The sequence below is a fragment of the Equus asinus genome, chromosome 7 (genome assembly GCF_041296235.1).
Source record: "Equus asinus isolate D_3611 breed Donkey chromosome 7, EquAss-T2T_v2, whole genome shotgun sequence".
In the NCBI taxonomy this organism is placed as follows: Eukaryota; Metazoa; Chordata; class Mammalia; order Perissodactyla; family Equidae; genus Equus; species Equus asinus.
In genome coordinates this window covers 69,832,005-69,852,568 of record NC_091796.1, presented here as the reverse complement: position 1 = coordinate 69,852,568, position 20,564 = coordinate 69,832,005, and the positions used below count along the sequence as shown (strand labels likewise).

General features: G+C 39.3%; 1 protein-coding gene across 2 annotated transcripts; it reads right to left on the bottom strand.

Annotated features, from left to right (window-relative positions):
* Positions 1-115: 115 nt before the first annotated feature.
* Positions 116-20,550, bottom strand: JKAMP (JNK1/MAPK8 associated membrane protein). 2 transcript variants are annotated; one of them, XM_014864649.3, is made up of 7 exons: positions 20,410-20,550; positions 18,393-18,484; positions 17,664-17,818; positions 10,524-10,730; positions 6,659-6,840; positions 2,953-3,029; positions 116-1,094 (listed from the first exon to the last, which is right to left on the bottom strand). In XM_014864649.3, exons 1-7 carry the CDS (start codon positions 20,411-20,413, stop codon positions 876-878), a joined length of 936 nt encoding a protein of 311 aa, XP_014720135.1. In that variant the 5' UTR covers positions 20,414-20,550; the 3' UTR covers positions 116-875. The 2 variants fall into 2 exon arrangements, with proteins under 2 accessions (XP_014720135.1, XP_014720136.1); XM_014864650.3 differs by having other exon boundaries at positions 18,393-18,466; positions 20,410-20,548.
* Between the last annotated feature and the right edge of the window lie 14 nt (positions 20,551-20,564).

Here is a 20,564-nt window from a genome sequence, read left to right as displayed (position 1 = left end):
TTGTAAGATGCATCCTAATTCAGAGATGACACAGCATGAAAAAAAAGTGTCTCAGGATCAATAAAACATGGCCCGTGTATATATCCTCGAAAAATGAGACATAAGCGGAAGGGAATATGTGAGTACATGTATTTATTCATTTGGGAAAGAAACACTAATCTTACTACTTAATATTTTGAATTATTCTCACAACTGGTGTGGCAAAATACAATGAAATGTCAGAACATTTGAGATTTTTTGTAGTTAAGCTTTTCATTGGTTTTCTTTACAGGAATAATCTGAAGATGTCTTCAACCAAACTACCTATAAACACAAGACCTGTTATATAAATTATGCTCTATTTTTGTAATAGACCGAAATACTGTACTGGTGAAAATAAATAGATAACAAAAAACAACATACTTTATTTCCACGTTTTCTCAGACCCCACAAGTACATTTGTCTTTATAATTCATTATACTTGAAAAACAAGTTGGAACACAACGGGCATGCACGATTATGGCAATGCTAAGGATTGCAGACTATACTTGTTAAAGTTTTTCTTAATAAAAATGGGAACAGCACATTGCTAGGTACACAGAAACATGATTTTGTGCTACAGAATAACTAAATTGTTGTGAGGCAAGAGCTTCCTAATAGGCTTCTAGCGTAATCTAATAGTGTATCACGTGTTACACTATGTAACAGAGTAGCGTGGCATTTTGTACTTTTCAAGTCCAACCATAATGTTTATTACGTCAAAAAAAACCCACCAACCGAAAGCCTTAGATATACTGACAATCTTATTCCCACGTATGAGAGAAGAGTACTAATACATTTTTTATTTCTTCACTTTTTTATTAAGAACACTTCTTAGGTTTTTTGGCATTTTATATTCAGTGTCCATTGGCTCCTTCTGAGAGTATGCGGGAAGGTTCAGTGAATTTTGCTGTGAACAAGTAAAAAAGGGCTGGTGTGGGCACCAAGGCCAGGAGGGGTAAATCCTGCTCGAGTTTATCCACTCTGGAGATGGAGATTATTCCATAGGCATGAAGCAACCAGTGGCTGAAGAGAACAATGAGTCTTTTCTTTCTCATCAGAAGATCATAGCAGTTCTATATAATTTTATAAAAGAAAAGAGAAATACAGATTATCGGGCTAAATCAGCTAGATAACATTACATTTTAATTTAAAATGCATTGTTTTCACATAAAATCATAACCTCAGAATCATAGAACGTTTGATCTAAAGGGGATTAAGAAATCACCAGTCTAGGCACTACCCTTCGCAGATGAGGAAACTGAACTTCCTACAGTCATATAAGCATTCAGGCAGCACCAAGACGGGAGCCCACGTCTCTAAGTGCTAGTCTACACCACCATTCAACCCTGGAAACACCAGTTTCTTCTGAAAGATAGGAACCAGAAGGGGAACGCCATAGTACGTGCCTTCTTCCTGCCCTGATCCACAGCAGCTGAGTCTACAGGTGGGAAGGAGGTACATACACTGGACCTCCTTAATGTCTAGCATTCCTGTGTCTGCTGCCTGCATATTCAGAAGGGAGCAGAAATGACATGTGCCTACTCCGATTTCCTCTGAATCTTTAAGATAGCTCCATAATATGCAGACACTGGAAGGACCAAATTATTACAAAACTAATATCTAAACGTGCTAGTAAACACGCTAAAATGTCATTTGCAATAGGTTACCAACTTTCTCTTCTTAAATGGCTCATCAGCTCCCCTAGAGCTCGAGTGTCTCTTCCCAATTCAGGCCCCTGTTCCAGACTCACAGAGAGAGTGCGAATCAAAGCGCAGGAACATTTTATTTGGGAGGGATTCCCAGCAGCAGAGAAACAAATACGTTTCAAGCTAATTTAACTTTCCCTAGTACTTATGGAGTATAAAGAAAAATTCAAAAACTTCATTTGATTCAAATATCCAATAATTTCTCCCCTCAAATATTTCCCTAGAGTTAATAAAAGTGCCCAAACTAACTTGCTTATCTTCTTTAATTAATCACATTGTAATGTTGATTAAAGACTGCAAAGGAGAAATGGGGGTAGAATACAGATGGAAACATTTGAATAATCATAAAAACATTCTGTCTAGTTCCTTTCCTATTATTCTTTTAAGTAGAAAAGACGACTCGGTTGATTTCTATGATTTCTAGGTGGGTTTCTTCCCTTTCACTCTTTCACTAATGGAATAGAAAGAGGAGCACCATGGGCGACCGCTCTGAAACAGCTAACGACTGACTTGCTCCGGGTTCAACTTTCTCACGTTAGGAATTATGAGAGAGCCCTCATCCACCAACTGCAGCGGGCAGCTGCAGACAGCGCACGGGCACCACAGTAGCAAGCACACGGGAGTTGAGCCTCAACTAAAGAGGTCTTTCTAACAGTGCCCTTCCACTGAAATACTAAACAATTAGAGGCACAAAAAGGATATCTCAAAACAAGAAGAGTATCAGAACTAATGTATCTGTTAATGTTATTTCCAAATCACCAAAATATTAGGTATTACAGGGCAAAAGTAACCATCCGTAATCAAGAAAACAAAATGGGGGACAAACTATAGAAGGGTACGGAAGGTACAGTATAATTATCGGTGACTGTCAGTGTTGCCCCTGTAAAATCGAGTGTAAAATTAGTTCTATTTACAATAAAGCATTCTTATGTTTCCCTCAAAATAGTGTTAAGTTTAACATTTCAATAATTAATATATTTTCTATATGGGTTTTTTCTCCAACATGCTGGATAGTGGAGCCTGACTACTTTGCTAATTTCCCAAGCAAATATAGTCCAGTACACAACCTTTCACAGAATAAGGAGCTACAAGCCACTGAGTGACAGCACAGAACCCAGGATCACTAAACCCATCAGTTGTACCACATCTTATCAGATGTACTATTCTCCTATTCAACTGTCAAATCTATAAAAATATCTTTAACAAAGGAAAAAAGATTTCCTACCTCTATTTCAGAAGCCGACATGTACACAGCCAGAGTAACCAGAGATAATACTAATATAATATACGGGAAGGCATAATCTGAAAGACAAGCATTGGTGTGATGTTGAAAATTAAACGAATTTTCTGAATGAAGTATCAAAAAAATTAAAACAGTAATTATTCTCCCGGTAATCAAAAACTGTCCCAACCGGTCCTGTGAGAGATCTAAGCCCTAAGGCCCTAGGGCAGGGGTCAGCAAACTCTGCCTGTGAGGGGCCAGAGAGTAAATACTTCTGGCTTTGCGGGCCATGCAGTCTCTGTCTCGATCACCCAGCTCCACAGCTGTAGCCAGACAGCAGCCAGATAACACATCAACGAATGGGTGTGGCCGTGTGTCAATAAAACTTGTTTTGTAAGTTTATAAGTTATAACTTATTTTATAACTTATTTGAACAATAAAATTCAAATTTCATGTAATTTCCAAATGTCAAGAAATACTACTACTCTTCTTTTGATTTTCTTCCCAAGCATTTAAAAATGTAAAACTATCCTTGGCCCAGCTTTGAAGACCCCTGCCTTAAGGCATCTATTGATTGATGTAAAGAGTTAACTGCTCCCCTATGCATCTAGAATTATACTAGCTATGTACCAAACTTGGGAGACTTGAGAAAATAATTACCCAGTTTCTGTGTTTTATGCTCCAGATGGGGAACTTCGGTTGAGAAAGGCTATATATAAGAGTAATTCAGCTTTAATTACTCTTTAGAAAAGCTCATAGATCAATAAACCTCAAAGGATAAATGCATCGTTTTGTGCTCTTAATGTCAAAATTTTAGGCATTTCCACTTCAAATACAGTACTGAAGTAATAATACTTCAAGCAAAAGTTTTTCTTACAAAATGCTACCTTTCTCCTTAAATGTTTTAAAGTTATAGCACACTAAAACAAATGGACAAATTGAGAAAAATATCTTGGATTATTGTTCATACAATTACTTTAAAACAATTAACTTCAGTTTATGAAACTACTAATCATTCTGCTTTGCAGTGGAACCCATTTGGAAGCATTTCAAATGTAAATTCAGGATGCAGCAGGCAGAAACTCTGAATTATCGACGTAGACCTGATTCCAACTTACTAAATAACTGAACGACTTGTTCAACATTTAGAACCTTTACTCTAGAAAGTGGTTAGGTCCTCAACCAGCCATTCAAAATAATCCCACATCATTTTATAAATAGCTCAACAGTGTCGCTAATGATTCTCATTTAAGACCTGGTAGTAAAAAGCCATCTAAGGTAAAAAGGAGGAAGAGGAAGTTTCTAACAAGGCACAGACCTGTGAGGAGCAGAAGTGGTTCTGGGCTCAGGGCAGGATTTAGAGTGGTTTTTACTCTAGGGTCTAAAACCATTGGAGATTTTAGGCAACTAAGTTGGGGCTGGGGGGGGAGGGGCGGGTTCTGGGAATCTGCACTTTAGTTCCCCTGGTGGTAGAGATGCAGAGGACACTTAAAAAACTGAAAACTGGCTTCAATAATACTTCCAAGCAGGTGAAAGTTTGTCACTGACATCTTCCTACTCAGTGCCAGTGTCTCTCTCCCTAGGGAGCTACCGGAAGCCTCTCGCTGCTCTACTTTGCTCAGACTTGCTATAGACCCTCTTTATGGACTGAATGTTTGTTTCTTTTGAAATTCTTATGTTGAAATCCTAACCCCCAATGGGATGGTATTAGGAGCTGGGGCCTTTGGGAGGTGATTAGGTCATGAATGGGCTTAGTGCCCTTATAAAAGAGACCCCAGAGACCTCCCTCCCCTTCTGCCATGTGAGGACACTGAAAGACAGCTGTCAATGAACCAAGAAATGGGTCCTCACCAAACACCAAATCGGCTGGCACCCTGCTCTTGGACTTTCCAGTCCCCAGAATTGTGAGAAATAAGTTTTTGTCATTTGGAAGCCACCTAGTCTATGGTATTCTGTTATAGCAGCCTGAACAGACTAAGGCACTCTACAAAACAAAAATGATCTATTCTTTTTTTTCAACATCATAAAATTATGAGTTGGTACGATGCCCTCTGGGACTAATCGCAGCAGACTGCGTAAGTTTATATTCAGTGCGAATGAATAACTCCTTGATCCTCCCTATGAATGGGTTTTGAGTGGAGGCCTGCTGACAAATGATCTAATGTCCTGCAGTGTGAGAAAAGGCATTTTTCAATACAGGCCACTACAATAGAGAAAGTAACACTGTCTGGCAGTCTCCTGGGGTTAACTTCCCAAATTTCCCCTGCTTTTCACAGCTTTCTCTTTCCTCCATTTCATACCCATGAGGTTCTATACAAGAGCACCATCTGCGGTCTAAGACATGGGGATTTGAGGGCTGACAATTCTTAATCTTTCCAACCTAGTCAGCTCTCCCCCTCCAGACTAGTATAAAGAACTACCGGTACTCTTGTAAATATTCCATGAATTCCTAAAACTGAATTCACCTCTGCTCACCAACCTACTGGCTTCTTCTAATATTCACTTAATTCAATTAACTCTATCTTTGAAATGGCTCTTCATTCCGTGTTTCTCATTTAGGTGGGACAGGCTTGGCTTACTGCACTCCACCCTTAACTGATCCCCCAGGTTCTCTGCCCTGCCTAGCCACCTTCCCCATGCTACCAAGGTACCCTTCTAAAACGCAAGCCTAGTCAGGTCACTCTTCTGCCTAAAATCCTTTAAGAGTAGGTCTCTATTCCCCAGAGCAAGAACAGCAACCTCAGAGGCCTACAGAGGCCAGCCAGGCAAATAATGGAAGTGGGCCACATCTAAGAGAACAGGGAATGGCAGCAGCTGGAAGGGACTATAGATTTTCAAACCCAATGCCAAATGAAATAATATGTCTGCAAACCAGAATATGACAGATCACTGACCCCTGAGTAGTCTCCAGTTTCCTCTTCCCTCGACCTCACTCTCAGCTCCAACCTCACTTTGAATCAAATTCACTACCAAGGTACATTACTTGCATAATGATGCCCAGTCCTGCCCAGCTCCTTTAGGCCAGAAGGCTTGCCCTCTGCACCTGGTGGGCTCCATATAAAAGATGGTATGCAACATCCTTGCAATGTCCCATGTCACATATTCAAATAAGGACCACACTCTGTTCTCTGAGCTATTTATAGCTCTCCGAGTACTATGTGAGCCCTTTAACAACAACTTTTTCTAACTCTTCTTCTGAGTCACAGTTTAGTCTAAATGGCTGCTGAATAAATGAATGAATGGATATATTAAAATAAAGAATATATTGAGGAGTTTTTACGGTATCTCAAAGGTTTTCCTAAAGGAACTTAGAAAACTAAGACCTAACTTAATGGTAAACAGTATAGAGTATCAAGAATAATTTCCATGTATTACATGCAAAACCAGTTTTTGTTTTTAATTTATACTCAGATTTTTAAAATCTTCCTATTTAGGTTATGAGCTTCAAGTACAAGTTATTCTCTGAAGAGAAATCAGTTTTGATTTGCTGCCACTGATTTCTTGAGAATTTCTATTCCATTCCAAAAAAACCTATGATTTTTTTCATAAGATTCATTATACATTTTAGCAAAAATATATACTATGGTTTATTTTCAAGGATTCAAAAAACCTATTTTAAAGAAAAAGCTCCAAAATTATATTCAGAGAAAATATCATTCATCATCTATAATAACAAATATATTTCGCTGACTTTACCCATCAAACTTACATAAAAGGCCTCCGCCAACTGCCTGGAGCACAGTTAAAATTGGGAAGAAGTAAAGTGCAGCATAAATACTTTTAAATCGATCGGACTTTCCTAACCCACAGGCAATCTTCTTTACCAGAAGAGGTCGGAGCAGCATCATTAATACCAAGCAGAATGCATAATAGATAAATACAATGGTGTATCTGTAAAATAAAATAAGAAATTATAACATCAAGAATGTTTTAAAATAGCTTTTTATCATTGATTATCTTAAAATCAAAGATCTTGAAAAAAGGTTAAGAAGTATATTAAGTTTATGCATTGAATATTCAGACTGGGGAGGACTGGCCGGAAAGGCGCTCATATGGTGCTGGAAAGTGTGTGCAGGTTCCTTTCTGGTAAGCGGTCTGAGAATGTGTATCAAAAATCCTAAAACTTTTTGTACCCTTTGATCCAGCAATTTTACTTGCAGAAATTTATCAAAGGGAAACAATCAGGGAAACATAAAAAAACTTTATGAACAAAGATTTTTACTGAATCATATAATAAAGAAAACAAAGGAAGAAAATAAATATTCAACAATAGGAAACTGGTTAAATTTTAGAGTACGCTCATGCTGCAATACTATGTAGCCATTAAAAATCTAGTCAGGAAAGAAATATTAAAGACAAAATTAACTGTGCGTAATAGATTAAGTGACAAGAGTAGGTTACAAAATAGCACGTGCATAGTATAAACACATCTTTAAAAAATTACATACATACAGAAATGAAACTGGAAAGAACATTTTTAGCAGTGGTCATCTCAAGGAATGGAATTACAGACTGTTTTATTTTTGTGTGTTTTTTCTACATTTTTCCAATTCCTATAATGTAATTTTATAATCAGAAAAAGGTTGTAAAAAAGTCTCTCTCTCCCTCACCAGACTATAGTTTCTAGCTCTTTATTTTGCATAATGGGATTTCTGTGAACATAGTCCTAACCGCCTCTTCATGAGGATTTTCAGATCATTTTACTTCCTCACTACTCAAACCCTCTCCCTGTGCCAGAGAGTCACAGGCAGCACAGGGGCACCAGCCACACGCAGCGTGAGTGGCTCCCTGCGCTCTCGAGATGGTTTAGGTCCAGTCCTGAACTGTTATGCATTACTGCACGTCTGACCTCTTGGATGATGAGATTTTTAGTCTTGTTAGGTTACTGCCTCCCAACATCAAAACAAAATAAAATCTATTCCTGCAACTTGTAGTTCCTTAAGAGCTCCAAAAGATTATGATTTTGATCAGAAGGAAACCATCGTCTGTTACCTCTCCTAATGAAGTCGGAAACTAGTCTCTGGAAGCAGATACCTGTTTCCCACCTCTGCCGTCCACGAGAAGCCATCATCTTCTACCTCCTCCACCTCCAGCCATGCCCCCTACCTATGAGGTTAGGATAAATCTGAGAGCTAAAGTTAACTTTTGTTATGACAGTAATGACTGCTCATCTTCAATAACTCAAAGTTTTAGTAATGTAAACATTATTTTTTGCAGGAAGCTTCTAATGACAGTAAGTTTGCATGTTTTTCCATGTCTCATCTAATCAATTTCCCCTCAAAACTATAATTATCAGTAAAGTACCCCGACATTTCTCAATTTGTAAGGAAGCAGGCTATATATACCAATGGAGAAAAAAGCCGACTACTCAATGTAACAGTGTTCCAAGGTTTGTGGGAATTTTGTGCCATTACTTTTTGATGACTCATGAAAAAAAATTACTGACTTTTGGTAGTCCTACAGCTTTCTGAAATGTTTAGCCCCAGTCTGACCATATACTTAAGTTTAAATGGTTACATAACGGAAATAATATGTATAAACCCAATGCTAACACTATAAAATCTTCTCATAGTTTTCAAAAACCATTGTCTTGTATAATTAAAACAAGGCAGACAGGTGCATTCCACAACGACTATTGGTAAAGGTGCTGAGAAAAAAATATCTACTTAATTCAAATGGTGATGAGATGGAAACATGTCCTAATCAGTGAAGTTGTATGATGACTCTGATTGACTGAGACTGCTGTGACCAGATTCTGAGGCCCTAGCCAACTAGCAGGAGAATCAGAAGTGGCTGTTACAGCTGCAGAACGAGGGCTGGGAGCATCGACTTGCCATCTCTGTTCTAATCTGAGATGTCCTGACTCTTCCTACTATAGGCTCTCCTCCTACAGGCTTTACAGATATTAGAAAAAACGCTATAAACGTGGGTAGCAGCAAATGAGTCCGATTTTGTTTTAAATAAGATGATTATATATCTTATTTAAATCTGATATCTGATTCACTTATTAAGCTCTCTAAATAGCATCAGGTTAAGTTCTGCAAGTCCCCAGGACAGTGTGTGACAAGAGAATAACCGAAGTTGAGTATTACTGAAGTATAGCTCTATGAAACCAACAAAGATGACATTATCAGTCTCTTACATACAGTCTTAAATTATATGTATATATACGGAGAGAAACAAACAGAGACAGTATATATATATATATATACACTCACACACGGAATAAATAATTTGCAAGACTTAAAGGTAGACAGGTGGAAAAGATTTTCATATCACTATATCTGGATCTTACTTTTTGAAAATTACCTTTTACATATGTGCATGTGTGGTTTTGACACTTAGGACTATTAAGGCCAGCCCTGGTTGTCTAGTGGTTAAGATTCGGTGCTCATCACCAGAGCCTGGGTTCATTTCCAAGTGAGGGAACCACACCCCCGTGTGTCGCTTGTCATACTGTGGCAGCTGCACGTTGCTGTGATGCTGACAGCTCTGCCCCTGCTATTTCAAATCCCAGCAGGATCTCCCAGGGTGCACAGGTTTCAGTGGAGCTTCCAGACAGACCAAGAAGAAGTACCTGGCCACCCACTTCCGAAAACATTTGCTGTGAAAACCCTATGAATAGCAGCAGAGCACTGTCTGATAGAGGTGAGAAGACGGCGCAAAAAAGGGTCCACTCTGCTGTACACAGGGTCGCTTAGAGTCGGAACCGATGTGACGGCACTAACAACAAACCATTAAGAACTTGCACAAAAGGACCATTTTGTTGAGCATATTACATAATTGTAACTTGCTACAACGATGAGAATCTAAATACCAGAAATACCAGACTTTTTCAATTATACCTTTACTGAGAAAAAAACATCAAAATCAACACCAACAATTCACAGAAATCCTAAAACTGAAATATTCTGGTATAATATTATACAGAATCTTATGAATTTGTTATTTTTAAAACAAAACATTCTGATGGAAGTTACAGTTACTTGGGGAAAAAACAAAAAAGAAAACACGTTAGCCCACGCACTCTAATAACGCCAGCTCCTGAATGCTCCCCGTAGGGAAGGCACTGCACACGGGATGCGATCTGTGCAGACTTATTTAAGCCTCACCGTCACCTTATAAGGGATCATTGTTCCCATTTTCACCAACGGGAAAACAAGGTTACGAGAGGCTCCATATGTGCTCAAGTTAACACAGCAGCTGGCAGACATGGGATTCAAACTCAAGCCTGTTTTTAGCTCCAAAGCCCGTGCTCTTTCCTATATGCCAGATGTTGCTTCTCTGTTGCATATGAGAAAGGTTTTCCTTGTAACTCCCTTTTTAAGAAAGATTTATGGCTTATTTTAGAAGTGTTTATACCTACTTCAACACCAACCCCAAAATACTTTCACTTCTATTATACTAAGATGCATTTCTATTTCCTAGCAGATTGTATCCCTTAAGAAAAGAAAATCATTTCTATATATCTCCCCCGGTGCCTAGAAGCCATTTTACAATGCTTAATCTGTTGAAATGAATGAAATCCATGATTATCATTTTTTTAAAAAACGATCTTAAGTCTAAACACTTACAGTGGGTAGACGGCTTCATGAGTACAGTGCACAGTGGTAACGTAATCCGGACTTGGGTTGTAAAGCATTGTGTACCAATCCGAGAGCATCAATACTCGACACGAACGGATGTACAGAACACCGACTGGGTCACTCACAAGTAAGGTGACAATAGCTGCCACGCTGCATTCAAATAATGCAGTGATGTGTTGGAAAAGTGCGCTGGAGCTAGCCAAACAAAAGCACAATTAGAACACTTTCTGTATTTAAATGCCTTTTAATAAAACTTGTGTATGTCTCAAGATATGAATTCTGAAAAGAAATTTTAACTGAAACATCCTGAAACTAAAAAACCTTCTAAAGAGCTAAGAAAAGCCAAACAAATGTGAAAAGTACTTGAGAAGAGTTTAATCTTGTTTACTAAAAAGGAATACCCATCCCAGATGACACTGGGCCAATACTGTCTAAAAGTACAGAAGAGCAGAAATTAGATCGAACCTTCTTTAGGATCTTGCCAAATTATTAAAAATTTCTTAAAAGTTACCTATGCATTATTTTAAATTATCTTAAATATAAAAATTACACAAAAGATTATATGCAATAAATATCAGTCATAAAATATACTGAACATTGCAAACCCATTATCTAACCCAGTAACTAGAACATTATTTACTTATGTTTTCCTCTCTTCCTCCCCATTCCACACTCCTGTCTCTCCCTTAGAGGTAGGCATTATACTAAATAGTCTTCATTATTTTTTCTAAAGTTTTTATTCTGATTGTATTTATGCTTCAAAAACACTTTGTTTAGTTTTGCTCATTTTTGAACACTATAAAGTGCTAGTACACTAATGTAAGCCTTCTGAGATTTCGTTTTTCATTCAAAATTACATTTCCAAGATTCATCCATGGCATTGCTTATAGCTGAGGTTCAGTCATTTTCACTGCTGTATAATATTCTACTATGTGACTACTGCATTGTTATCCATTCTGTTTTGTTACATAAACATGCTGCAAATGTCTTCCTCTTCGCTGAGTTTTCACTTTCTTTGTGATGTCCTTTAATGAAGAGAGGTTCTATATTTTAATATAGTTGGCTTTATCAACTTTTTTTATTTCTGGTAAGCAGTTTTAATGTTTTAAGAAGTTCTTCCTCACTCCAAGATAAAGAAAACATTATCATATATTTTCTTTTATATTTTTAAGGTTTTACTTTCACCTTGAAATTTTTAACTCACTAGATTTCTGTGTAAAATATAAAGTATTTATATATATTATAATATAAAGATGTAACTTTAGATTTTCCCATTTGGGTAGTCAATTGTCCCAACAGCAGCATTTTGCTGAACAGTTACTGCTTTCCATGCCATGCCACTTCTGCCATACAAAGTTTCATTTATAATGGCCTGTTTTCAGGTCCCCTATTTTGTTTCTGGGGTCCATTTATCCCTGAGACAAGTGAATATGACAATAATTCTTGATAGTACATACTTCTACTTCTTCAGCGGTCTTGGACATTCATGGGCCTTTGCACTTCCATGTAAATTTTAGAATTAACTTCTCGAGTTGCATAATATAAACCCAATGTAGCTTAGCTACCTCACTGTACTTATGGTACTGTAAACGGAAAATAGGAAGGTAACTGATTTTGTATATTTATCTTATGGCCAGCCTCTTTACTAAACTCTCTTATTATTTCTAACGTCTAGTCTAGAGATGCTTTCGAGTTTTCTATTTAAACAACGTTTCAGTTGTCTATGACTATAGCAAACCACATCAAAACTTACTGGCTTGAAACAACTACCAATTATTATTTCTCACTATTTTGTGTTTTGACTGGACTCACTGGGTCCTTTCTGCTCCATGTGATGTTGAATTGGGATGCACTCATCTAGAGGCCCAACTGGGCTGATGTGTCCAAAATGAGTAAGGCATATGGCTGGAGTAGGTGCCAGCTGGCTGCTGACTGCAGCCACACATGGCCTTTCTTGTCCTTGGTGTTCTAGAGTTTAATTATAATGTGCATAGGTGTGAATTTCTTTTTATTCATTCTGCTTGGGATGTGTTTTGCTTCCCAGGAAGCAATGGATCTGGTTTTGATTATTTCTGTAAAACCTGAAGCTAGTATCTCTTTAAATACTGGCTCTCCTTCATTTTCTCTATTTTTTTCAGAGACTCTGATTAGACACTATAGGCAGAGTTAAGAAAACCTTTCCCCTGTACCTGAGAATCTGGCCTTCAGTTAACTCTCTAGCTCTGTTCCTCTCGAAGCCTGATAAGGGTGGAATGTCAATTTTGTTGCTAAGTAACATTGCTTATGATACAAATGATCCCTTGATTGGTAAATTGCATCTGGGAACTATAACTACCTGATTGGTTTTCTTGACTTCAGTGATTCTTATAACCGGCACATCCCTTGCAGGACCCTGGATGCTATCCTTCTGGATTTGCTATAGAGGGACTGGCTCCTTTGGGGCCTAAGACTTCAGCCAGGATGACTCCCACACCCACTCAATGTGGACCTCATCTCCTTGCACCTGAGCTGGACTGCTTCAAAAGCTACTGCTGACAAGGGACATCTCATGCTTCCTTGCTGGCAAGCTGTGTTACTTCTGAGTAGAGTGGCGCTCAGTATGACATATGGTGGTCTTGGGAGTCTGAACATTTAACGAACCTAGGAGCGTTCCCAGGAGGTATTACAGATACATATTACAGCTTCTCATTCTACGCTCCACATCTCGACATATTTCATATTTTCTATCTCCTTTTCTCCCAGTGCTGTGTTATTTCTTTATGTATTTTTTTTCTAACTCACTAATTCTGTCTTCAACTTTTTACCTGACTGACCTACCATTTTTTAATTTTGGCAAGTATAAATTTTCGTTTCTAGAAGGTCCCTTTCTCCCCACCAAATCTGCTTGTTCATTTCTAATAATCTTTTGTTGACTGGAGATCTTTGCGACTGCATCCTTTACCTCTTTAAGCATTTTATAGGTAGCAGTTATAGATTCTGTGGCAGAAAGTCCATTATCTGTCATCCTTTGGGAGCATAAACATAGTTATTGTTTGTTGTGCCTACCAACTCTCATCATAGTGCTTATTTCATTTGATAATCATGGATTATGAGCTCCTTAATAGACAATGAGCAAGAGTCCCATGGGCCTAAACTGAGAACGGGGAAGTTTTGCAGCAAAGAGGATTTGCTGCTTTTGCCAGCAGCCATGGCTGCCACTACCTTGGGCTGCAGCCCCTGAGGGTCTAGGCTTAGCACTGGCTGCCCAAGTTTCAGGATCCAGATAGCACTGGGGCTACCAGCAACTAACCTCTGGCACCCTCCCAGCCCACTGCCTGCTTTGTCACTCCCACCCCAGCCAGTGGGGCTTGGTTCGTTCTCTGAAGGAGAAGAGTTCTTGGAGCTCTCCTCTACCTCCAAGGAGACCAGCAATGGGTACGTCTTTCCCAGACTTTAGTTATTTTGTGCAGGAGAGTCCCCTGGAGCTCCTAATTAGCCTACATTGTTGGAAGAACTGCATCATTTTACACAGATGAAAACACTGAATACATAAATAAACATTTGCATTTCATATTATGTAATCCAATCTTTTCTTTCCTTATAGAATTCACATTTTAGAGGCAAAATCTCAACCTTATCATTTCTTGCCATTACTTTAGTAACCTTCCTTTTTCTTCTCATCATGATCCCTTTCAATCCAGCTGCAGTCAACCACATGATCTTTACAAAATGAAATCTGGATTCTAAAACTCCCCTTATAGAACTATTTCAGTGAGTCCCTTCTGCCTTTCAGGAAAAACACTCCTCCCCAGAACGATCTTCCACACCTCCTGGCCATGCTAAACTACCTTGCTTCCTCACACCTCCACACATCTGTGCATGCTTCACACTCCACCTCAAAACACATTTCACCTATCTGGCAAACATCAAGGTCAGCTCAGGGGTTATCACCAGGTCTTACGGATACTTCCTAAGACTCTCCAGCCAAATCTCTTTATATCTGGCCTCATTTAGTCCCTGTTTCTCACATCATGCTCAGCCCTCATTGCTTGATTATACTGTGCTTTTTTTTTTTGCCTCTAGACTTTTATCTTATTAAACAGCATATCTTATAGACAGCATATCTTATTCCTGCTGTCTGACAGATTCTTCAATTCCTCTATCTATCAAAAACTACTCATTTTTCAAAGTCCAGTTTAAATTCAGTTTTTTCTCTGTGACCTTGCCCTATTTTGAGAAGGCAGAATTAAGTTCTTTGTTCATGCCAGAATTAAAATTCTGCACATAGCTCTATTATAGGACCCCCCCGGACTTTGTGATGGTTCGTCTCTCTCACCCACAGGACTGTAAGTGTCTATATTTTAGTCATCTCTCAATCCCACAACCTAGTATAGCAGCTGGCACCTAGGGATTGCAGACATTCCTAAAACTGTTGAATGAATGCATTCAAAAGTTATAAATTATATAAAAACAAATTACATGAGAAGCACAGCTTCTGACTGCATTGCATAAAAGTGCACAATTTCTGCCCTGACCTTAAAGAAAAACAAATGTAATACTAAACTCTGGAGAAAGCAAGGGTGCCCTTCAGGATAGTTATGATTAGTGTCTAGCCCGTGCATTCTCAATGGGCGTATCATTCCCAAGGGTGCAGGAATTGGTTCTCAGGGATAAAATAATCTTAACACTTTTTATATATAAAGCACATATATACATATACCAGATAAGTAGTATATATGTGACATTAAAATTTCACAGGGGTAGGTGAAATTAGGAAAAAAGGCATCTAAAAAGGCTCTGTAAGGAGCTGACACGGAGAAACAGTTTATGAAACACTGGTCTAGCCTCAGACGGCTCAGCTCCTGCCTCCTTGATCATAAGTGCAACATCTCAGGAAAATCCAAGAGATGGCCCTTGTGTTCCTTGCTACCAATTTCCTAGGCAAAACACGGTTATGCGAACTCCTTTTTAAGCCCGCCTCCTTTCCTGCCTGCGCATTGATCACTCCTCTGCTCCATCCTCAAACCGAAGCTCTACCCTCTGCTCCAAGACTCTCCCTAAAACATACCTGATGTTTTGATTCCAATGCATTTGGTGAGGTACATCCCTACACCCCACCTCTTCTCTACTCTGCGCTGAGATGTTCCAACCAATTACCTGAGCGATTATTCTATTTTAGCTTTAGATTGATCATATCTCCTTTCTTGCTCTCATCTCTCATCATTCTACAACAGAAATTAAAAGCAGGATGAGAGCTGCTTTCTAAAAAATCTTTTTATAGGGGCCAGCCCTGTGGCATAGTGGTTAAGAGTTCACTGTGCTCTGCTTCGGCAAGCCAGGTTCACAGGTTTGGATCCCAGATGTGGACCTATACCACTTGTCAAGCCATGTTGTGGCAGCAACCCACATACAAAGTAGAGGAAGACTGGCACAGATGTCAGCTCAGGGCCAGTCCTCCTCAAGCAAAAGAAAAAAGGAAGATTGGCAACAGATGTTAGCTCAGAACGAATCTTCCTCATAAAAAAGAACAAAAATATTTTTACAGATTCTTCTGAAAAATAGTGAATGCTTTTCCAAAGTAAATAATCACCCTGGATTTATTAGGTAGGATCTAGAAAACTGCTGATTCTATTTCCATCTAACCATCCTTTCCACTTCTATTCTCACTACTGGACTCGGCCATCACTATTTCTTCATCAACAGCCTTGTAATGTGTCTCACTCTAATCCACCCTCCACAGGGTATGTTCCTAAAATACACAACCAGAGATGCTACTTCTCTAAAGCAAAACCATCACCGAGAAATCATTCACTCGGCCAATACCACGTGAGCATCTATTACGAGCCAGCTGCTGTGGTAGTCTCTGGGGATCCCATGGAGAGCAATGACAGAGCCAGCCAACCAACCACCTCATGGAGCTCATAGTCAGCGGTGCGACACGACACGATGATAAGTGGACGGACGTTAAATGAGGGAACAAACGTAACGATAAATTGTGCTGAATGCTGAAAACAAAATGAAGGATGCTATTAAAAAAGCAAAATAAGAGGGACAGGCCCACTTTAGCTTGGGTCAGCAAAGGCCTCTACAAGTAGGAGACATTTAAAGTGAAATCTGGAGGAAAAAAAGACAGCTAGCTGAAAAGCTACAGTCAGAGGGAGAAGACAGTATTTCAGGCAGAGAAGAGTTTTGGGAAATGGAAAGAACCCAGAGCAGTGAAGATGCTGAGAAGCTGGAGGAACTACAAGTCAGTATGGCCGCAATGTTCTGAGGCAGAATTCGGCTCCTCGTTACCAGGAGAATACAGTTCACATCCTTATCTAGGACCTTCCCATTCTGGCCTCAACCTACCTTTCCCACTCTCCTTTGGATCTCCCTTCTCTCATATGCCATGCACCTCCGACCAGCCAAGACCACTTCCATTCCCACTCAGCAGAGCCCGCATTTCCAACCTCCGTGCCCTTGTTCACGCTCTTTCCTCTGCTTAAAAGGCTCTTTTTATGAAGTCTTTCAGATCCCACCAGGCACAATTTCTCTCTTCCATTCTTTGTGGCTCCGGAGCATTTTGTTTATAATGCTTTTATATACTTTTTGTTTATACACTTTTAAGACTGACTTATATTACAATTAGTTGTGTATATGTTTGTCTTCCGTACAACATTGTGACCATAAACGACATCAGTGATTTTTCTATCTCCTTCCCCAATCTTCTAAACATAAAACACAGGGCTCACTAAATGTTCACTGATTTAATGTGTTAGTATAAGTTTTCACAACCAGGTTGCAGCTATATCATTGTAACTGCATTATACTAGATCCTGGTATTAAATTAAATCACAAAGTATTTGTTCTAGAACAATAAACAGTTTGTAATAACAAATTCTTTGTAGAAAATCAATAAAGATTATAATTGAGAAATAAAAAAAAAACATTCTTTCAACATCATTTAGAGTAAAACAAACAAAAGATACTCCCCTTAATAACTACTGAGACATGCTCTATTAGTAAGTTCTCTTGCTAAGTTAAAAATAATCAGAACATAACAGAAAAACGGGTTTACCACTTTTAAAACAATACAAGTATGAGGTCTTCTAAATGATGATTATTCCAATATCAGTCCATACAGAAACATTCATAAAAAGTGCTCACCTCTTTTTGCCCGAGTACCATTCAATGAAGAACCAATGTAAAACAAGAGGAAGCATGGCCATAAACCCAAGATAGAGCCAGTCATAAAGCTCGGGAGACTCTGTGCAAGGCTGACAGTATTTCTGTGCATTTGTTCTCTGTCCTCTTGGACACACCTATAATATATAAGAACAGCGTTTTATGTACAGGTATTATTTTAGAATATTAATGCCCCCCCAAAAGTCATTCTTTAAGACATCTCTTTTCAGTTTAAACATCTGTTTACATGTGCATCTTTTAGAAATAAAAGAGAAAGCATAAGTAAAACGAAAAGAAATCTACATTGCATTTGCTATATCTGCATAAGGCTCTAAAGGACTCCTTTCACTAAGTTACTAAAATAGTTGACTAACACTAAATGAAAAATCTAGTTATTAACACCGTATAAAAATAATTGCAGAGAAATGTTCTGGAGTTGTAATGTTAACTTACTGTCCAAGTCACCGTACTCTATCAATAAAAAGTAATTCAAAATTATGATAAAACTATAAAATGTTTTCAAAATACTTAACTGTGACTGTCATGAAGACGTATTATAGGCAATCAATATGACAACACAAATAAGGATTTTATTAATGCCTCCATATTCTTTAATAAATTGAATATATTATAGAGATATTCTACATGTGAAAATATTTCAAAAGCAAAAAGATTTTACAAATGAAATAACATACAAATATTAAGACTTACCCCACATTCTCCATATATTTCCGTTGAGCCATTTTTAAATAATAGGGTCTTCCCACAATAAAGTCCAAGGCATGCTGGTTGAATATCGACAGCTTTTTAAAAACAAATGCCAGTAAAGTAACATCTTTTGTGATTATAAAAAATAAAGCAATAACATCTGAAGCAATTGTCAGAAATATCTCAACAGTTTCAATTAAAAAATATGTATTAGACGAAAGTCTTAATGTATTTATTCAAATTTCTCCTTTTACACTGGGCACTGCAGAAAATTATGCTGGAACCTTGTTGTTAATACTGTTTCTTATGATTAAGGTCCTGAGCCAGCAGAGTGGGATCTATCCCCAGAACTCCAAGCCTGGCTCAGTATGTCTCCAATGGCTGCAGCCAGCCACGCCCCTTGACTAGTTGTCCAGACTTTCGAATTTCCAGTGTTTTTTAATTAGAAGACTAACAAAGGATCGCTGCCTTTTATTTTGCCCAGTCAGGATATTAAGTGTGTGCGCACACACACAAACTCTATTATCACCTTCGTTCACAATAGAACACATTTTAATACCAGAAAGGCAGAAAGGACATAATTTCAGAATAAAGGGCAGGCCTTTAAAGTAAATAAAATCGACTTTAACTACACTGTCCTAACTTTTTTCATTTTTGTCGAGGACAGGTGAAAATTTCACCAAGGCTGTCACTGGGCTTCTGACCAATATGTGGGAACCACTGCCTTCGAATCCACCCCCTGTTCTCAAGCTTGGGGAAAATAAAAAGCAGCTCTATTTCATCAAAAAAACTCCAGGCCGACAAATTGTCTTTGACCTCATCAACAGGGAGAAGCTACTGAAGGAGTTTTTTCCATCAGTGACGCCTGATTCCTTTCCCGCACTGATTCATTGGTTCAGTAAACATGCATTAAGTGTCAGATTCCACTGGTCAGGGACGGCTAAAGGTCCACAGAGGAACAGGGTAGAGTCCCTGCCATCCAAGAACCCATAGCCTAGTGCGGAATAAATGCAGAACTGCGGTCAGCTGGAATTAAGGAGGGGAACTGGCGTTTAATGACTATTTTTGAACAATCATTTCCCAAATTCTCGATGAATTCACAATCTAAAGACTGCCTGGTCCACAACGCCCTTCCGCCTTTCAATTTTGAGTAGACTCTTGATTTCTTTCTCCTTGTGCTGCTGAGAAAACATAGAAAAAGCACTGACTAAAATGCCTCAAGTTTAATATTTTCACTTTTATCAAATTTCTGACTTTTTTTTAATCCATGGGCTTCTTTACCTTATTTAGCACTTATTTTTAAACCAACAGATGGAAATGAACAGTTTCAGATTTTCGGAGAAGGCAGAAGTTAAAGAATTGGACGCTTCTTCTACAGGGGCTTTGTATCTAGTAGATGCTTAATAAATACATTTGGATGTTAATAATCTAAAGTTTCTCAAAATCGACGGCCTGAAAACCAGTCCCTCTGAAACCAACAGCTTATCCTCGACCAAACAAAACCCTGCCTCCCGGCGTCCGTTCACTTTCGCCTTTCATTTCTTTTAGTGAACGAGGCTAAAATTCTCACTTTGTTTTCTGCAACCGTCTTGCCCCTTTGCGAAGGGCCCTGCGATCTCACGTCTGATGCTGAGACAGCAGACGACAGTCGCGCAGGAATTAGCTGCTGCTTCCTTCACTGCTTTTCTGCGCTTACTAACGCCCGCGCTTTAAATTTTGAAAATTAAACAAAAGGACTGAAAGAAAGGGACTGGGATGACATTTCGGACTTGACAACAAATGCCCGGCCTCTCCCCCAGTACGCGGCCGGCCTCCCCTCCGCAGCCTGTCAGGAACCGGGACCACCCCGAACCGGGAGCATCCGGGGACGACCCCGGGGCCCGGCCCGAGGGCGGGAGGGAGCAAGGGGCGAGGATGCGCCGCCGCCCGGAGGCCGCCCACCCGGGCCGAGGCCCGCCGGCAGCGCCGGGAAGAAGCGGGACTAAGAGAAACGCTGCCCCAGACCTCGGGGGCCACTCACCCATTGGCCGCTGGCTGGTTTCCCTGCAGAAGCTCCGGGATCAGCCGATCCGGCCGCAGCGCCCGGACATCCGGGCCACAGCCGCCTGGGAGGCCCCGCCTCCTGGTAACCCGGGCGACTGTTCCGAAGCCCCGCCCCCGACCCGCGCTTCCGGG